General features: G+C 41.9%; 1 protein-coding gene across 1 annotated transcript; it reads left to right on the forward strand.

Moving 5' to 3' along the window:
- The first annotated feature begins 287 nt into the window (after nt 1-287).
- On the forward strand, nt 288-1,969 carry LOC147616622 (uncharacterized). Its single transcript, XM_086777681.1, has one exon. It carries the CDS (start codon nt 354-356, stop codon nt 1,788-1,790), a length of 1,437 nt encoding a protein of 478 aa, XP_086633807.1. The 5' UTR covers nt 288-353; the 3' UTR covers nt 1,791-1,969.
- Nucleotides 1,970-19,004: the final 17,035 nt, after the last annotated feature.

Genomic DNA, 19,004 nt, shown 5'->3' on the forward strand with positions numbered 1-19,004 from the left:
TGTATACTACAGGGGAAAGAGAGTGAGAGAGTACTACAGAATGTGTGTGTATACTACAGGGGAAAGAGAGTGAGAGAGTACTACAGAATGTGTGTGTATACTGAGAGTGAGAGTGAGAGTGAGGCGTATGCATGTTCATATATGTATACATATGTGTGTATAGACAAACACATCATCATATGCATATGCATGTGTATATCAACATACCAAATTCTAGCACTGCCGGTAGATTCGTAAATAAGCCTTACTTTTACACTGGATCTTGCCTATATATTGTAAGCGCGACTGCTCATCATATCACCTCTAGCTGACACCTCTATCTCACACCTCTAGCTCACTCACACATAGCTACTATGGCAAGCACGAAAGCTGATGCTGCTACTCTAGTTGCCTCGCCGCTATACTCTAATGCGGTCGACCAGCTCCTTGCCGGTGCCAATCATGCGAAGCTGTCCGCCGCACCTCTTCAACTCATCCCGCTGCCGCCCCCGCACGACCTCTCCCTTCCTCCTCAAGGCTTCTGCCCCCTTTTGCCCAAGCAGGTGGAAGTGCCCAAAATGGTGACAGAGTACCCCATGCCGGGCGCTCTCCAGACGCACGAGATGGCCGTGGTGGGCGACAACATGCTGCTGGTCACCCAGCAGACCAACAGCACCCTAGTCAAGGTTCAGCTCAACCCCCTCACTGGGCGGCCCATCTCCTGCGCCAGGTTCCTCCTTGGCGACTTCTGGGCAGGCCTTCACGGTCTCGCTGCGTCGCAGGTCTATCCCGGCCACGTCTGGGCAACTATGCAGTTCAAGTCAATCCTCGTTCGCCTCGACGTGGGTCTCGATCATGCCTCCTCCCCCAAAGTGGTGCAGGTTATCACCCTCCCCCCTTCGGTGTATGGGCCGCATTGCGTCTATGAGTGCGGCCCGGATCTCTGGACCAGCTGCAAGGACAGCTGCCATGTCGTGCGCGTCAATCACACCAAACCCACTACTGACTTCTCCGTCTACCCCTGCAGCCGCCGCCCCATCTTCATCGCCATGCACCCTACCTCCAACGACGTCTACGCCAGCCTCGACCTCAGCAGCAAAATCTGGCGCTTGGTGCCCTCCACTGGCCAAACCACCGAACTCGACATCCCTGCGGCTCAGGGGAACACTCCTGTCGGACTTGTGGCTGGCCCCGACGGCAATGTCTGGTTCACGCTAGTCGGCGGGGCCTCCGGCGGTACTGGCACATTTGCTCGCATCTTCGCCGCAGGAAAATTCCAGTATTTCACCCTCACCACGCCCGTCGGGGCGAAGGCCGGCCTCATTCACCTTGCCTTCGATTGGGATTATCATCTCAAGGAGCAGACTAGCTCCAGCTACCGCCTGTGGCTGCTCGGCTCGTCCTTGGTTGCCGACGCTGGCAACAGCATTGATGCCGTTTTCACTGTCCTCATCGACGGCGAGCTCGGACGCATCACAACCCAGCATTCCATCGCCCTTCCCACCCAGCTCTGTGCCACGCACCGCGTCCTTCCGCACCGCACAGGCCTCTTTGTCTCCCAGCTCTCCGTCTCCTCATTAGCGCACATCACCGGAGCCGCCGCACTAAAGCCCAGAGATGTGGTTGGGGAGACGACTGACATGTACAGTGACTTTGGCCTTGGGCAAAGCTTATCGCACTATGTCTTCTCCGAAAAGACCGACTCTCGTGGAGCGCTCCTCGGGCTTCCCTTCAGTTCCGCCATACTGGAGCGTTCGCCCTCTAGGAGCAAGCGCGCACGCGTCAGTACGGAGGCTGCAAGCGCACAGTGATGTCAGAATTGCTGTTTATGAACAAGTTTTTCATTGGCATTATGACCCATTGAACATGCTGCATGCAGACAGGCGCTGACAGCTGTTACGTCATAGCTGCATCTCTTAGCTTTTTCAATGGGTCATTGCCAATTGGTTCTCTTTATGATAACTGCATGACAATGACATATTTCTCGTTATAAGTCACATGGCACAATGGTTTAAGCTTTTTTTTTTTTTTATAGTGAGTCACATGGCACCCAAATCATTTTAGGGCTCCCAGAAAATATAGCTGATGACGTGAGAGGTAATCTAACATCATGCGATTAAAAGGGAGTGGGATCGTGCGTTAGTGGTAGAGATGATGCAGTCACGTATTTGTTAGAATGTTGTTGATTATTTCATGCATCAATTCCACTCACACATAGACACACTTTTAGTCGTGTCTTTAGAGGCAAGGATTATCTCTAGTAGTGTAACCATGGTTTTTTTTTGGAAGTTAATGGTGTAATTAATCTTGGATAGTTGATCTTGGTGCATTACTTAATCAATGTTTTTGTTTATTTGATTTTTTAAAGAAAGATACAATGATTACAAATTGATAGCTCTTACATGTGTAAGATTTATACAATGATTACAAATTGATAGCTCTTACATGTGTAAGATTTTGAATCTTACATACTTTATTATACTGTACATAGGATCTATGCATTAGCTACACAGAGAGACTTTTTGTGGTGCAAGTGCACTTATAATTGAAGTAGCCTTGCTTTTAAATGAAATTGTACTTTAAAGCGTTTAAAACTAAATAGTAGTTCTATTTGGCACACAATGAACTCTAGAGTACGTTTTTTTAAAGCCAATAAAAATAAGTCTTCAAGATTAGTATGAAAATTTTCAATTTAATTCTACCAAATTTTTTTGGTAATTGCTTGGGTAATCAAGCACAGTATGTCGGAGGGAATAGAAGGTCTATGGGTAGAAGACATAATTGCCTTGAAGATCTTTTGAGTCTTGTGTGTCTTGCCCATAACCATGGCCCGTCTAATCTGGTGAGAGATAGATAGATATACATACATACATATATGTATGTATTGAAAGCAAGAAAGGAGAACCATCCTCTATAGTGCCCCTCATGCAAGAGCAATAGCCTTGGATGATCATGCACACACACCTTTTCCATTGGATAAAAACACACTCACTCTTAATAGAAACCACTCACACTTGCAGAAAGTGATGCACACACGGGTGCTCAACAATGCTATTTTTGCAACCCACACACAACACGGGTTGGAGACATACACAACCAGTCTATTAAAAAGACTCACACAACAAAGCACATCTTGGCACGAAAGGGTGAAAAGATATGTAAGCAAGAATCACAAGAGAGTGAGAGATAGTTGATGAAAAGAGTCGGTGAAAGATATTACATAAAAGATAGATACAAGAGCCCTTGAATCACACACACAACTTGGACAAGCGCTTGATGAAAGAGAAGTTACTGCATAAAAGGTTGACTTACAACTAAGCATTACAATGGGAGAGAGCTCCAAGCATATGCTTCAAGATGATGATGCACGGCTCCTCTCTTCTTGTGTATAGCACTCTATGTGTAGCTCTAAATACCTCAAGGTGCTCTCTCTATCTAGATGTATGTAGGTAGGCTACGATTTTATAGACTCACGCACGAAAGATAGAGTTCTTGAACCCACAACCTCCACCTTCCAAGCCAAGAGACTAACCTTTAGGCCAACCTCTCTTGTGTCTCCACCACCCCTAATCAATAGCACATAAGCTATAGCAACAAGACCTTGTTTCTACATGACCTTTGCTCTAGTCTCCCAAACAGGCTCTTGTGAGAAAGAGGGAAACCACCATCCACCCCCCTAGACTATGCATAAAATTTGCCAAAAGCACTCCATTTGAGCTTCTACTCTCCCCTCCTGGGAGGGCATAGAGGGAGGAAAAAAAACCAAATCATATCAGCCATCCCCTAGTGAAGCAAGGCCTTCTTACTTTACGCCATAGCAAAGCTACACACCTATAGATATAGCAACCCTATCCATTCTTGAATTATCATCTTTGATATGCCATATCTATCCATAGCGAGTGAACTAGGGCTTCAATCTCCAAACATTTACTCGGGTAGCATGTAGTCGACCAAATAAATCTTTAAGCTGATAGCTCTCATTGTCATAAGCCTTCACAAACAACGAGATAAATGGACCTTCCCAAAATGGTGTGAGAATTTAGCGTTGAACTTGTTGTAGCTATCATATGTGAGCACTAATACACCTTTCTTTAGGCCCTTGTCGTTGAGCAAAGAAGCTAACTTCCTCTTAGTTTCTTGGGAAGCTATTATAAAGTGATGAATGGCTTTCTCCCTATCCATATCCAAATGATACAAGGCTAGGAGTCTATCTTTGAACACATATCGGAATCCTTGTTTACTTTCTTGAAGAACTCCACACTAAGCATATCTACTTCAATGGGAGCACATGCTTCTTGGCCATAGACAAGATGTAAGGGTGTGAATTGTGTAGAAGCCATAAAGGTAGTCGTATATGCCCAAAATGCACCATCTAATTGTTGATCCCAAGTCCTTGTCTTGGAAATATACATTGATATATGCCTCATTTTGCAAAACTTGAGCATGAAGATGCTTTGCATAAAACCTTGATACTACCTTCCCTCCATGACCATCATACACACCAAAGAAAAGATTTTCCCTGAAACAAAAATTAAAAAAGAACTTTCCAATGTGCAATTGAAATTAATTAAAAATAGGTATAAAGGACCTTAGCCTAAGGGTCCAGATTTTCAAACAAAATTTGAATTATGGTCCAATTTAAGGTTCCTATGGACCAATAAGATTAATCCAAATGTAAGGAGGAGATAAATTGAAGAATAAAAGAAAAACCTCCCAAAAACGAGTAAATGCTCACATAAGATGAAGAGTGAACTAAGGACCAAAGAAAACAATTAAAAAACTGAATTTTGACACCTCAGTGTGGGGATATCTCCTCATGAATTAGGCACCTTTTTCTCATCATTATCCCCAACTTTTAATCAATAAAATGAGATATTTTCATCTCTCCTCTCTCCTATTTCAAAACTAGATCCAAAAAGTAAGCCGAATTGACTCAAAAATGGTCAAAAATTGACCAAACTGATCTGGAAAATTCTAGAATCAGTTTTCTTGGTTAGAGGCTCACTTTTTCCTATAAATAGAAGCCTCCCCCTTTGTAAAAGCTTAATGGTGTTTATGCACTGTTACTTTGCTCCTGTCTTGAGCCATCTACATTAAATTTTGTAATAATTTAATTGTTTTTGGCCTAATCCTCTCCAAAGTGAATTGGTGGCCACTATTGCTTCAAAAAATAGTAGAACCCTCAACCCTCAAGCCAAAGGAGAGCTTACAGGCTCTATGTAAGTCAATTTTCTTACTTTGTTTAATGATAAATCTATGGTTTTCTTGACTTTTATGTTTTGCAAATGTTTGAATTAAATTCAAATGCTATGCCTTGATAAAAAAGGCCACCCCCTTCTCTTCTTTACATTCCAACCTTTCTTAATCCTAGAAAGATTAATTAAGAGATTAATTAAACTCTTCTTATTGTTTACTCTCTTGAATTTAAAAAATTGTGTAGATTAGAGTTCTATAGATCTAATTTGGATTAATTTAAGTTAAATGAAGAAGATAAAAATGAGAAATGGTCAGCCATACAAAGGAGGTTACGACAAAGTTTTCCAAAATTTTGTGAAAAAGAAAGTTTGTTTTTATGTTATTCCAAATGTTATTCCAAAAGAGTAATTCCCACCATTTTTGCATCAAAAAGAAATATTCTGATTACTCCATGTACACATTCACCTATGAATATGCATGGATATCACTGATATTAAATATTAAATTTGATTTTTATGCATAGAAAGAAAGGAATTTTGGTTTTTTCCCTTGGATATCAAGTGTGAAAGGACACTCTACATATAATATTTTGTACTTCTATATTATATGGAACGGACTAACAAGAGCCAGAGGTCGCCACTCATTAGGGGAAGGTTGAGGTCTATGGGGGCCCTTTAAGCTGCCATGAGATTAAGGAGATGATTAGTGTGAAGGCCAATAGGAAAAATACATGTGTACAAAAACGTTGGGTTGATTAAGACCCTAAATCTTGTGGTCAAAGATAGAATCTTACCTTTTTCAGATCTGCCAGCAAAGAAAATCTTCATTATCTTTTTTTTAAATATTTTTTTAAAGGAAAAGTTTCAAAAAGTTACCCCCCCTCACTTCCCTCTTCCCTCCAAAAGTAGGGGCGTGTTTCTCTCTCCTCCCTTTTAGACTAACCCACTTTCCCCATCTACCACTCATTACACCCTCACTTGCAGCCCTATCTTCATCTCCAACTTGAGGAAAGCTCTTTGCTACCACCTACTCAGAGAAAGCTCTGTTATCAGCCTCTTTCTCTCTCTAGAGGAAGCTCTGTTATCAGACTCTCTCTCTCTCTCTCTCTCTCTCTCTCTCTCTCTCTCTCTGTGTGTGTGTGCACCAGGCACCTAATGCAATCTCCCATTAACTTTCTTTTGAGGAAAGCTCTTTGCTACTAGATACTCAGAGGAAGCTCTGTTATCAGCCCTTCTCTCTCTCTCTAGAGGAAGCTCTGTTATCAGCCCTTCTCTCTCTCTCTAGAGGAAGCTCTGTTATCAGACTCTCTCTCTCTCTCTCTCTCTCTCTGCATGTAGGCACCTAATGCAATCTCTCATTTGCTTTCTTTTGAAGGTTTAGCTTTCTGTGTGTGTGTGTGCATGTGTGTGTGTGTGTGTGTGTGTATTGTGTGTGTGTGTGTATGGATTTGCAGCAAACTTCTTTGAAGCTTTAGCTATCTCTCTCTCTCTCTCTCTCTCTCTCTCTCTCTCTCTCTCTCTCTCTCTCTCTCTCTTGAGTAGGTATTTGCTTTTTTGCCATATTCTTAACATTCACTTTCTTTTCATTTGGGCCATCTATGGCTCTTCAGTGTGTACGCAAGCCATCATCCACTATCGAGTCCATGGCTATTTCCAAAGTACAGGATGATGAAGGTTATTAGATTCCTACCGTTTTTAAGTGGTTCATGTGGATAACAATGCAGCCCAGTTTGAGGGGTGCACACAAGGTTCCTCGAAGGCACATGGCTTCCACGAAAGGAAGGATCTTAGAATTCAAAGTTTGCAACAAGGATAGAAGGCGGCTTGCAAAGGTGCAACATGTTTACACCTCAAGCCAAATACATCTTGAAGATGAGAACTCACCACAGTTCCCAACTAACTGTAAGTTTCAGAACTTGTTTAATGTTTCTTTGCTTTAGAGAAATGCTTGCATGAAGACTATGTGAATATCAAGAACTCTAATGTATTCTATTATATGCAGATGTTTTCCCTTCAACATGTGTGGAATGGCAGCCTCTAGAATGTTTTACAGGGACCTTCGAAGCATGTCATGTTGATCTAGGTAGGCTTATGTATGCTGGGGAAACAAGTTTCGAACTTGCAAATAGAGGAGTATTTTTCATTGCTGCAACATATGTTGTGCCACAGAGGGGAAGGTTTGGAGCACTTGAGCCAATTTCTCTTCCTGCACTAAATAGCCCGGAATGGCCCATTCCAGACCCCACCACAATGGAGAGCTTTCAGCGCAGGATTTTCCATGACATTCAGTCAAGCCTAAAGGCTGCATATGGATCCCACAGGATAAGTGTATCTCTTTTCATGCCTTTACATGTGTTTATTGCTATTTTCAAAGCAGGCAAGTTCCATCGCACCCCAACAATGTGGATAAGCAAAGATGGGGCCTTTGAAGCTCTAGATACATTTCTAAAAGGCGATTGGACCACCAAGGTGGCAGAACATCAGGGCGATGTAATAAAGTGCTCAGCGGTAATGTCAATGGTAAGATGCAGGTATCAGATAGGCAAGCAAAATCTAACTATGGTGTACCCTATTAGAAGGTGGAAATGCTCGCATGGTGAATGGGAAGCTTTGGACTCTGATCTCTATGCTAGGGAGAGGGTAGAACTTCATATTGAAGTTCACCCAGGAGAGGAGCATTACAGTGGTAGTTAATGATGATTGGAATTTTGCTCAGTTGAGAGATCGTATTGTCATGTCCTTTAATGTAAGGAACCAATTCAAGTTTGTTGTTTCTAATCGACCCATGCGTCACAGGTCAGAGAAACATACACTCTGTGTGTCATTGGAGTCCCCTAGGGTCCTTAGCTTGAAAGACTGTTAAGTTGCAGACTTAGGTAACATTTTGAGTGATTTTGGGCGATAATTTGTAGCGGTGTACTTTTGAATACAAAATTATTGATTGCACCATAGTCCCAATGTCCTCTGATTTCACTGCAATTTGGATTTTAATTTTGTTAATTTTAAAATTTTTAAGTATGTTCTATAAATTTATTAAATGTTATAGTGGAATGCTTTATAAGAATAGGTTTTGCTCTATAAAGCTCATTTCATTCTTAAGATCTTGAAGTTTCTATTTCCCTTCAATATCCCGCCATGGCTTCAAGCTCTAACTCGCTACGCGCAAAGCTTGAGAAAATTGGGCTCTCAGCAGGTGCAGGTGAGAACATCGCCATTTTTGAGGGGGTGATTGATATGCAGAAAACTATAGACCTTCACGCAGAGGCTTTTCAAGGGCAGGTCCAGTACATGAATGATGTAGTGGCACAATATGTCGTGCAATTGCCTGAATCCACCACTAAATGGGTTCCAGTAGACTTATATCAGGCATCTGTACCATGGTGACAAGTTGTTCCGATTCAGGCTCAACCGATTTTTGAAAGGGCTTACATCTAGCAATTACAGGGTCGAAGATGATGACATCGTTTATGAATTGCAGGTTGGTAATGTAGGCACCACCTTCCTTTAATGGGATATGACGTTAGCACTGTTTCTGCAAGAAGCCAGGGATACAGAAAAAAAGAAGGGAAAGGCAGTGAGTAAAGAAGTAGCTCTTGTGAAGGAATCCAAAGGAGGCGAGGTGGAAGAGGTTTTCTCAGAAGAAGCTGAAGCATCCATGGCCTTGGTGCTTCTCCAACAAGGGTCAACTGAGGATGAAGAGCCTCATCGTGACCTCGAAGGGGATGAAATTGTGGAAGAGATCCCTGAGTTGGATGTAACCACTTTGAATCCCATCATCATGGATAACAAGGAATTTCTTTTCCTTGATGACATTTGTAAATCCTTGGGGTTAAGGGAGGATGAGGCCCTAAGCATATTAGCAATTGGGTCTGGTTTCTGCAAAGAAGACACACTTGAGCAACAGACTGCAGGTGTACAGATTGATTTTGATGACCATGATCTTACCAAAGCGCTAGCATTCCAAGGTTATGATACAGAACGTACAATTGAGGAAACTGTTTCCAATGCTCTTGTTGCTATAGAAAATGTAGCAGCAGAGTATGAAAGTGTCCCTCAAGAAGCATTTCAACCACATAAGCGCTTGCATGTAGATACATCAGTTGAGCAGCGTGGAAGCAGTATAGACATATGCAACCCACGCATTAGCCAATGTGATGATGACATTGAGGTGGGGTTAAATCAAAGTTGTGCCTTCATATTTATAAGTGAGTTATTACTAACACCTGATCTTTTTCTCTTGTAGAAAGCTTATATTTTTGACAAGTTTGCTGCACGTGGAGGTGGAGTTCGTGTGCAATCCGATGGACGAGACACCTCCCTGATTCATTACCTTCCTAGCCTCTCTCCATCATTTATTTGAGTAATCCATTTAGAGTACTCTGAGGAGGCACAAGCAGAGCTCATCAAGTGTAAAGCTCTAAGTGGGGTTCTCACCGAAGATGGGCTAGCAAATAATGCAAACAAATGTATACTTATTAGCAGGGAGGCAGCTATGTATACATTTGCAGGCAACTACACCGGCCATGTGCTAAGCCATTGTGCTACCTCAATCTCCAAAGGTGTAACCAATCCTATTATTATAGCTAATAGCCTAGGTGAGAAAGCCACGCAGAGTGACGAAGCTAAAGAAGCTCTCAGAAATCTTCTCAGGAACTTGTAATTTTCTTTCTACAAAATCAATACAAAATGTATACTTTTTTAATTGTAATGTTTCTAAGAATTTTGAACCATTTCTCTTGTTTATTTGTTGTGTCAGCACTGTGCCCTATAAACTTTTGTTAGGCATGTGAATGTTTAGGAAATTTCATTGATAATGATCAAATATTTGTTCTTTGAATGTCACTTAACATCCAGCTGAAATCTGGCAGTACAAAATCTGAACAATTTTAAAAAAATCAAATTTTTTAATGTTTTTGGATGTTTGTAAGCATATTTTTCATCAAAAAAGTGCACATAATGCTGGAAAGTACAAAAAAGAAAAAAACAAGGCTGTGCGCTACGGCGCAAATTTATGCCTTTCAAAGTGCAGGACAGGCTTAAATTCGCGCCGTAGCGCACAGCCTTGTTTTGATCATTTTTTCACACATTAATGCAATGTGTGCAATTTTTTTGATGATTACTCTGCCTAGAAACATCAAAAAAAAAGAAAAACTGTTGCTTTTTTTAAAAATGTTCTATCTAATGCCAGACTTCACCAGGTGATTTTGAGCCCCAAATAACTTTTTTTTTTGTCCCTGAGCTTTTCTAAGGCCTTATTGAGCTTTAAGCCTTTTTTTTGGACCTAAAATAAATTCAATTTAATTTTGTTTCTGCACTATGTAAGGATCCTTTGTTCAATGCCAACAACAATACCACGTATAACAAGATAATGTTTCACAATCACCTTATCAGTAATATAAATTTTGTTCCTGTTTAACTAAGGCTCTTAATACATGATCAACAGTTTTACCCATTCAAACAACAGTACAAGAAATGAAATGTCTGCTTTTATAACACAGTTGAAACAAATGAATACGTTGGTTAACGAGTCATTGACAATATCTTATAGATTCAAAAAAATGTATTACAATGTCGAGATTACAAAAGGCACAAAGGCTGCCGCCTAAAAGCTTAATCCTATCCTATAAATCCTTCTTTATGGAGCACTTTATCCTGACGTAAACGTAGTGCAAGTGCCATGCCAACAGGCTTTAGGGTCACCCTTTTGGCGTGAGCATGGCACAGCACCGAATCTTGAAACAGAGAGACCAAAATTGTTTCTGACGCCTCTTGGAGGGCCTCCAGTGCCGTACTCTGTACCCGAGTGACCCTGTCACTGTACTTGTTGATGACTTCTTTTACAACTCTTGCAAAAGGGGCCTTCGCCATGATGGGGTCTGTGCTCTTTTGGTACTTTCTGATTTCTCGCAGAGCCACGGTCCCTGGTTTCCATCTTCTCTTCTTGTTGGCTACAGGGGGTGGTGGTGGATGCGACCTCTCTTCCCATGGTTGTCTATCATTTCTAAATTTTTTTCGCCTTTCTTGCTCGGCTGGATCTAGATTTAGTCTTCTTTTACTTGCTTCTGCCTTCTTCTTTTCTTGTTCTTGTTTTAATCTGCGTGCTTCTTGAATTCTTTGTTCCCGTCTTTCCCTCTCCCTTTGCACCTCCTGGTCCAGTCTTTCCCTCTCCCTTTGCTCCTGTACTTGTCGTCGATCCTCCTCTTCCATCTCCACCTCTTGCTGCCTGTTTGCACGTTCCTTCTTTCTCTTGACACGAATCTTTATTCTTTGTTTTTTAGGTGCAGACGAGGGCTGACGCCTCTCAAGTTCCTCATGTAGTGTTTGTGCTAAGAGCCTATCCTGCTCTTCACGATGGCTTATTTCCTGTGCTTCATAGAAGTCAGCAGCCTGTTGATACTGCTCTTGCTCAATACACATAAGTGCTTCCTGGTCTTCCTCAAATGCGACCCTCTTCTAGCTGCTGAGGGAATAGGGCTTGCTGTTGCTCTCTTCTTCTATGCACCTCCTCATCAATCTGGCGTTGTTGCTCTTCTAGCACACGCTCTTGCTGCTCAGCCTCTGAGAGAGGTCGGGGGAATGGTGTACGCGTGGCTCTAAATGAGCCAGTGTCTCCAGGCTGCTTGGAGACATCCTCAATATTGTCCAGTCCTGAAAACACATCCAGCTATACATCTTCCTGTCGGGTCTCTACCTCTCTATCCATGCTTGTATGCTTCTTTTTGATATGTTTTTGCACTTGTTGAAATGCCTGTGCCGCGGCGACTTCCTGTATCAAATTGTGTGCACCAGACGGTACGTTTGGGTTCTCAGTTTTGCATGTAGTGTGCTTAGTTCTAGCCATCCATTGACTTACACGAGTGAATGAACGTGAAAATGTAATTTTAAAACTCACTTTTATAGGTTTATATAGTTTTTGAAAAAAAACTTATTAATAAATAAAATCTCTAGAAATTAATAAAAAAGCTTTAACTTAAAAAAGGCTATAATTTTTTAATATGGAACCCATTTTCGACCCATATGCCTCCGCGTAGTGAATCACTCACGCATCCCATGCATGGCACTTGATGCTCACCATGCAATTGCTCGTTGTTGCAGATTGACATTTTTTACAACCCTTCGTAGTAATGACACCTGCCCTTTTGGTTTCTGTCGGCGTCGACCTCCCAAACTGCGATAAAGCCAATTAAACATCTCATGCAAGGCATTACTTTTTTCCTTACCACCTCCACCATGTCGTGTGTTCTTAAAGTATGCTACCTTAGCTTGATAATGAGAGCGCTCCATTCCTTGGGTGCTCCAAATTGCCATTGGACCATATTCGTCGAGAAAAAACTGTGCGTGGGCAAATATAATGTGCTGCAACGAAGATCATATTTGGCGATTAATATCAGTAAATAGATAGAAAGGTAAATACCATATAGTGGGTGATATGTGTTTCTCCCCATGCATCAACCATTTGCTGAGTAAATGTATGTATTGCAGTCTTTAAGTTTGCAATCTCCTCAGCAACAAGTGGAGCCTTTTCTAGCAATTGAATCATTTTGTCAAGTGACTCCCACAGCCTTGCCCGCTTGAGACCAAGCTCTGCATTATTCCCACGATAAGTGGTGCATTCACAAATGGCCTTCCATAATTCATATTTTGTGTGACTATTGTACCCCTCGTAATTTGAGAGAAGGTGTCTTGCTTTGGACCCATCCATGCATATTTTGTTTGGATTATCCTGACCCGGTCTTGACTTTTTAGTATCCTTAGTTAACTTTACAGCACCACCATGAAGCCCCACACTTGAAAGGACATCTTCCAGCTTACTGATGCATTCGTTGCGAAGATGTTCAGGCTCCATATTCCATGCATAATTGATATGTAACTTCAGTAATTTGTCCATTATGCGTAACCTAGCATGAAGCGTGCAAATATGAACACGGGAAAGTGGAATCTCTAATATAGGGCTCCATGAGATATCTTCTTGATCACGATTAGGCGGACAATTGGTATTACAATTCATGATGCCATTAACCCACTGCATAGGTTTCTTTGGATCTTTGTTTTGCGTTGTACTCATTGAAGTTGGTTGTACATTGTTCTTGCCCTTTGCATGAGATTTGGTCGTCTTGGTGGCTGCAACCTTTCCTGAAGCTTTGCCGCGATCAATATACTCTGATTTTGAATGGCAGCAATACATGAAAAAAAAGTATTTGCTCCTAGCTTGCATCCCAGTATACACTTCAATGTCTTTAAATCACCTGCCATGTGCCACTCAACTGTAAATGTGCCTACATCTTCCACATGCAAAGTTTCTCCTTTTGATTGCAATGATATGACATTTGGGATGCCTGTTCGAGTAAGGTACCATCGCAATGTATCATTCGTCTCCTGTGGAAGCTCAAATGCTGACAACCACCGTATATTCTTTTCTGATTGCACTCCATAGTAACCTTTTCCCTGAGATTGACTTCCCTTGTTGGAATTTGAGGCTTGTGCACTACAGTCAAGAAGATTATCATCCTGTTCCAGATTTCCTTTGATAGCCCTGTTCATAAGTGTTAGGCTGACTCTTTCTAATTTTCGTCCTTTTACAATTTGACACTCATCAAGCTTTAACACAAACACAGCCTGACCTTGGCACTCCTCAATGCTTAGACCATAATAAGAAATCATAGCTCTTTGAAGGGTCCTTAAATCAATAAAGATATTGTTGTACTTGTTGTATTCAAATACCTTTGTAGTACATACAGGCAGAGCATCCTCCACATGACGGTAGCCACCTAACATGTTCGCAATTTCTGAGTTTGCACTTTTTCTTGCCATGGTTACACTGTATGGAGTTGGTAGCATGGGTCGAAGAAATCCTTTAGCACGATGACCTAGTGTAAACACCCTGTAAATGGCTTCATATCCCTTCCTACTGACACCAGCACTATCACATGCATCCATAATCTGTATGGGGCTTACCATATTTTGCAGCTCTCCAGAAATTTTGTTTCGGATTTGCTTAGATATTTTGCATGTGGGATCTTCTAGCAGCTTATATATGTCTGATAACTTAACAACATGTTTCAATATGCCTGCTCTACATTCCTCAGTACCACCTTCATATCCCATCATATCCCCAGCAATATCTCTACATGGAACATAAATACAAAATAACATCAATATGTTTCACAAAATAGAAAGGCCTGCAAAACAATGGCAAGAATAGAAGTTACCTTGTTGCTCGTACACGTCGTTTTCTTGCTCCACTTAGGGTTGCCAAGGTTTCTAGGGACTGACGCTTTCTTTTCCGTTGTCGAAAGCCTACTGGAAGCTTCTTTAGGCTTGCAAGGTGTCGTTGCTTGTTTCGTGCATCCTGTTTGGCTGCATTCACCTTGTCCCGTTCAATATCAAAGGCCTGCTTAAGCAACAAGTTGTTCTTCTGGAGCTCCTGATTCTGAGTTTTCAAGTTGTTGTCACTTCTTCAAGCCTATCAATGTCCTTCTTGTGTTGCTGCTGCAACTCAAGCCATAAGCCTCGAAAATGCAGTCTTGAATGCGATTCCTGAGCTGCAACAAAAGAAAGCCTCCTACAATAGCCAAATAGACCATTAGCTCCATCACCTACATAACTAAGAAATGTAGTGATATTAACAAAATGAGGTGGAGCATTGGTGAGCGGGTCAATAGGGTATATGAATCCATTCGTCCAGAGGTCAATACATTTTCGCCCTTGTGATCGAAGAGTACCCAATGGCACATCGGTCACACCACTTGATTTTGTGCTACGGATGGTAGCATACTCAGCAGTCAAATCTACATGTAACCTGAACTTTGGTGCTCTGTTAGATATATCTTCAAGTGGCATTTTCTTTAGGGTTAGGCAATGCTGAAAAGAGCTTCTTGTAGAACACAATGCAAGAGTGAGGATAGGGTATTCTGAGGAGAGTGCAATGAAGTTTTGCTGTAAAAAAAATTAGAAGATCATAGATCTTCTGATTAGGTAATAGGAGAAAGGACAAGGAAGATGGCAAGAGGCATAGAAAATGGTAGATTGAGGTTTTGCATCATAATACAGTAGAGAGAGAGAGAGAGATGTAGATTGCAGACGGAAGTAGGGGATATGTATGGTAAACAATGCAAGAATGGAAAATGGTAAGCTCTGAAGCTATGGAGGTTGACAGAGGGATTTTCTGCACTTCAATGGGGGAAAGACATGAGAGAGAGAGAGAGAGAGAGAGAGAGAGAGAGAGAGAGAGAGCAGAAAATGATAAAAAGATGAGGCATGGAGGATGAGAGAGTGTGAGATATCTGCATTTGGAAGTGTAGAGGTTATGGAAGCTTACTAATCAGAGATGCAGAGCCATGGCACACCCAAATGTGAGAAAGGGGAAGAGAAAGAGAGTGGTAGAGAGACGAGGGCATCTTAGAGAGAGAATGTAGAGAGGGAAAGTGGGGGGAACCTAAAAGTGGAGGGAAGAGAGGAGGGAAGGCTTTTCAGCCATTTTGAATTTGGGGAAACCAAAAAGTTACCCCCATTTTAGCTCAAGCAAATATATATTTGAAAAAATAGAAATTCAAATAATGATTGCATAAAGATCCCCTTGTCAGGCCTAGTCAAAGTACGCTTAGAGTCCTTAAGCAAAAGTACTTAAAAACATAATATGGCAGCTTAAAGGGCCCCCATAGACCTCAACCTTCCCCTAATGACTTCAAGGAGGAGGAAATTTCACATATTTTGGGTAACAATTCAGTCTTTGATCTCTTCTCTCTACTTTTTTTAGAAATTCCACCACTCTCTTACACCTTTAAGATCACTCTTTTTATCATGGGTTCATGACACACTTAAGGTCTAGATTTTTCCTTTAGCATTGGTGGGATTATATTGTATCAAAGGCTTGCGAGCAATGACAGGGAAACAATTGTGAGAATCCACATCTTACTTCAAGAATACAAAAGGATGCAATGACAGGGAAACAATTGTGAGAATCCACATCTTACTTCAAGAATACAAAAGGATGCAAGGTGTTGGTTACATTCATGCTCTCTTGTTCTTCATGGGGAAGCTCCGTTGACGAGAGTGCCTTTCTTCTCCTTCTGACCTTCAATGGTGTTGGCTGCCGGCTTCGTTCAATGGAGGACATCAATCTTGTTGATGGTCGATTCACATGAGGATGTTTCTACGGTTAAATGGGAGACTACCTTTAACACACCACTTCATATTCAACTAATAATGAAGAATAACTTGGAATTGATGTGGGCAAAAGGTACCTTAGGTGCATGAGTGTGATGTGGGTGTGTTGTGAGCATGTTTCTCATGGGGTTAGTCATGGTTGTGTGATACTAAAGAATTTATGTTATGGTGTAGAGTCCTCCTATATTCAAAACTTTGTAACTACACTCTATGCCAGGGTGTGAGTGTCTTGGGGGTTTAAAGGGGAGGCTAGCTTCAACACTCCACTTCATATTAAATCAATGATGCAAAACATTCTGGAATATATGTGTGGGAGCCCAAGGGGCCTTTGTGTTACAAGTTTTTTTGAAGTTGTGGGTGAGGTGGGAGTGTAGATTTAGTGTGATGTGGGTGAGTGTGTGTCTGTTGATGTGCCCAGACCCCCTTGTGTGCACAAGGGATGCCATTCACACGCTAATCTCTCATTCTCCCTCCTTTCTTAATTGATCTATTGATTTAAGCTGTTGAACCTATATATAATCAAGGTTTTTTTACCCATATATATCATCTACCAATGGAGTTGTGAGGTAGAGAAGTTGATGTACCCTTTCCCTCTCTTCTCTTGGTGTGAATGTGTATTTTGGGCTGTGTTCTGTGTATCTATATGGTTGGACGAGGGTAGAGAGTTGCTTGTGAGGATCTTGGGATTGTGAGTGTGTGAGTTCCCTTTTTCTCATTTGGTAAAGGATGGTGGTGTCCCTTTTTTGTTCTTTGAGTGTGTTCTGGCATGTGTAGAGGACGTTGCTATAGAGGACTGCCCTTTTCCTTTTGCCCCACAACACCATGAACCATTTCCTACAGCTTCGTGCCAATAATCGCTCACAAAATCAGTGCCATAAATTAACACCAAAAATCACGGGATTTTCTTTCCAAAAATAGAAAACCTTATCCTGACACCTCTGACACCTTGCAATTTGCTGAAATTTTTGAACACGTGAAAGTTTAGGAAAGCGTTCACGATGTGAAACGACCTGAAGTGGTTCACGACATGAAACCCTTACTGTTTCACGACGTGAAATGACCTGAACCTGTTCACGGCATGAAACCCTTACTGTTTCATGATGTGAAATGATTTGAAGCTGTTCACAGCGTGAAACCCTTACTATTTCACGACATGAAACATTTTTTGCTAATTCACGGGTAGGCCAAAACCAATGATTGGACAGACCAAGGCTACAAGGGTTGGTTTAGGAAGGCGTATTATACCAAAAAGAGGGAATCTAACCTTAAGGGTACACAATTTTTTGAGCACGTGAAAGTGAAGGAGAACGTTCACGATGTCAACCATTTCTTGTAGTTTCACGATGTGAACCACTCTCTGCAGTTTCACGACATTTGAAACATAGCAATAAAATCAAAAGAAAAATCAAATTGGGTTGACAAATAGCTTATCAAATCATATATACATGCACGTAAGATCCGAAAAACTCATCGGAGACGATCTTACGCCTGACGATAGTGCATCGAATCACCCAGGATCTTCATACTAAAGAAGTGTGGGATCAAGACGTTCCGCAAGCACACACCTGAGCGTCTTAAGAAACCTGACCACCGCTGAAACTAGTAGTGAAAAGTCCATGGAAGAAGGGTTGAGATACGCTAGGTTTGGGGAAGAGGAGAAACCACTCCCTCCCCAACCAGGTCCCCAGTGGTATCATTGATATCACCCGGAGATTTTTTGGTCTCCAAACCAACCATGAGGAAGAAGCGCAATCTGCAAGCATGGGTCCGTCAACAAGTGCTAGACTCGGTCCAAGACAAGAAGTGCCATTCCAACTATCGAATTCTAGGCTGTCTAATACCGGCACCCCTTGAATAAAATGAGACATGGAAAGTCTGGCTAGGACGGGTCAAATATTCTCCCCCATTATCGAGGAAGTAGAGTTAGACTTCAAACGGAGTGAGGTTGAACGACAACTATGAGAGTTGAGCTTAAGGGAACAAGAGCTAGACACTCATAGGACAAGAGATGAGAAGAAGGAAACGGGAAGTCTTAACCCACTTCAGTCTCACGAGGGAAGGAACTAGAAATAGTTATGGGGTAGAAGTGATGAGGGAGAAATGCCAAACTTGGAACCCATAAACGAGGAATCCAAAATGGAGGAAGGGTTTAGAACCATAGAAGAATAGGGTAACCTGGCTGGCAGGGTAGGTGAGGTAGAGGACCGACTCTACACTAAAAAGGATATTGAGCAGATGATCAATAATCCTACGTTCCTACAAGACATTGAACTCCTGATTCTACAAAGATGTACGAAGGCGATGAATGGGGAGTCATTCTAAGATATCGAGGGCTGGACCATCCCATGGACCCGAAATACCTAGAAGAGTCAATACAGGTAGGGGACGTGTCCTAGGAATGGGGGGAGCAATTCCCCAAGTCCCTATAGGAGAGATCCAATCATGGACCTTAATGTAGCCACAAGGGCGGATTTGCTGAATATGGTGACAGAGATGGGCCTGGTGATGGTCAGAGAACTAGGTACTACTCTAGAATCCCGACCTTCCCAGATGAAACCACATATCATTTCAAAACTTGTTCAAAAGTTCTCCAGGAATGGGGATCCTATCCAACATATAGAGATTTTTGAATCCACATGTGAAACCTGTGGGCTGGTCAGTGAT

The sequence above is a fragment of the Cibotium barometz genome, chromosome 38 (assembly GCF_041138505.1).
Source record: "Cibotium barometz isolate CiBa-2024 chromosome 38, ASM4113850v1, whole genome shotgun sequence".
Classification (NCBI taxonomy): domain Eukaryota; kingdom Viridiplantae; phylum Streptophyta; class Polypodiopsida; order Cyatheales; family Cibotiaceae; genus Cibotium; species Cibotium barometz.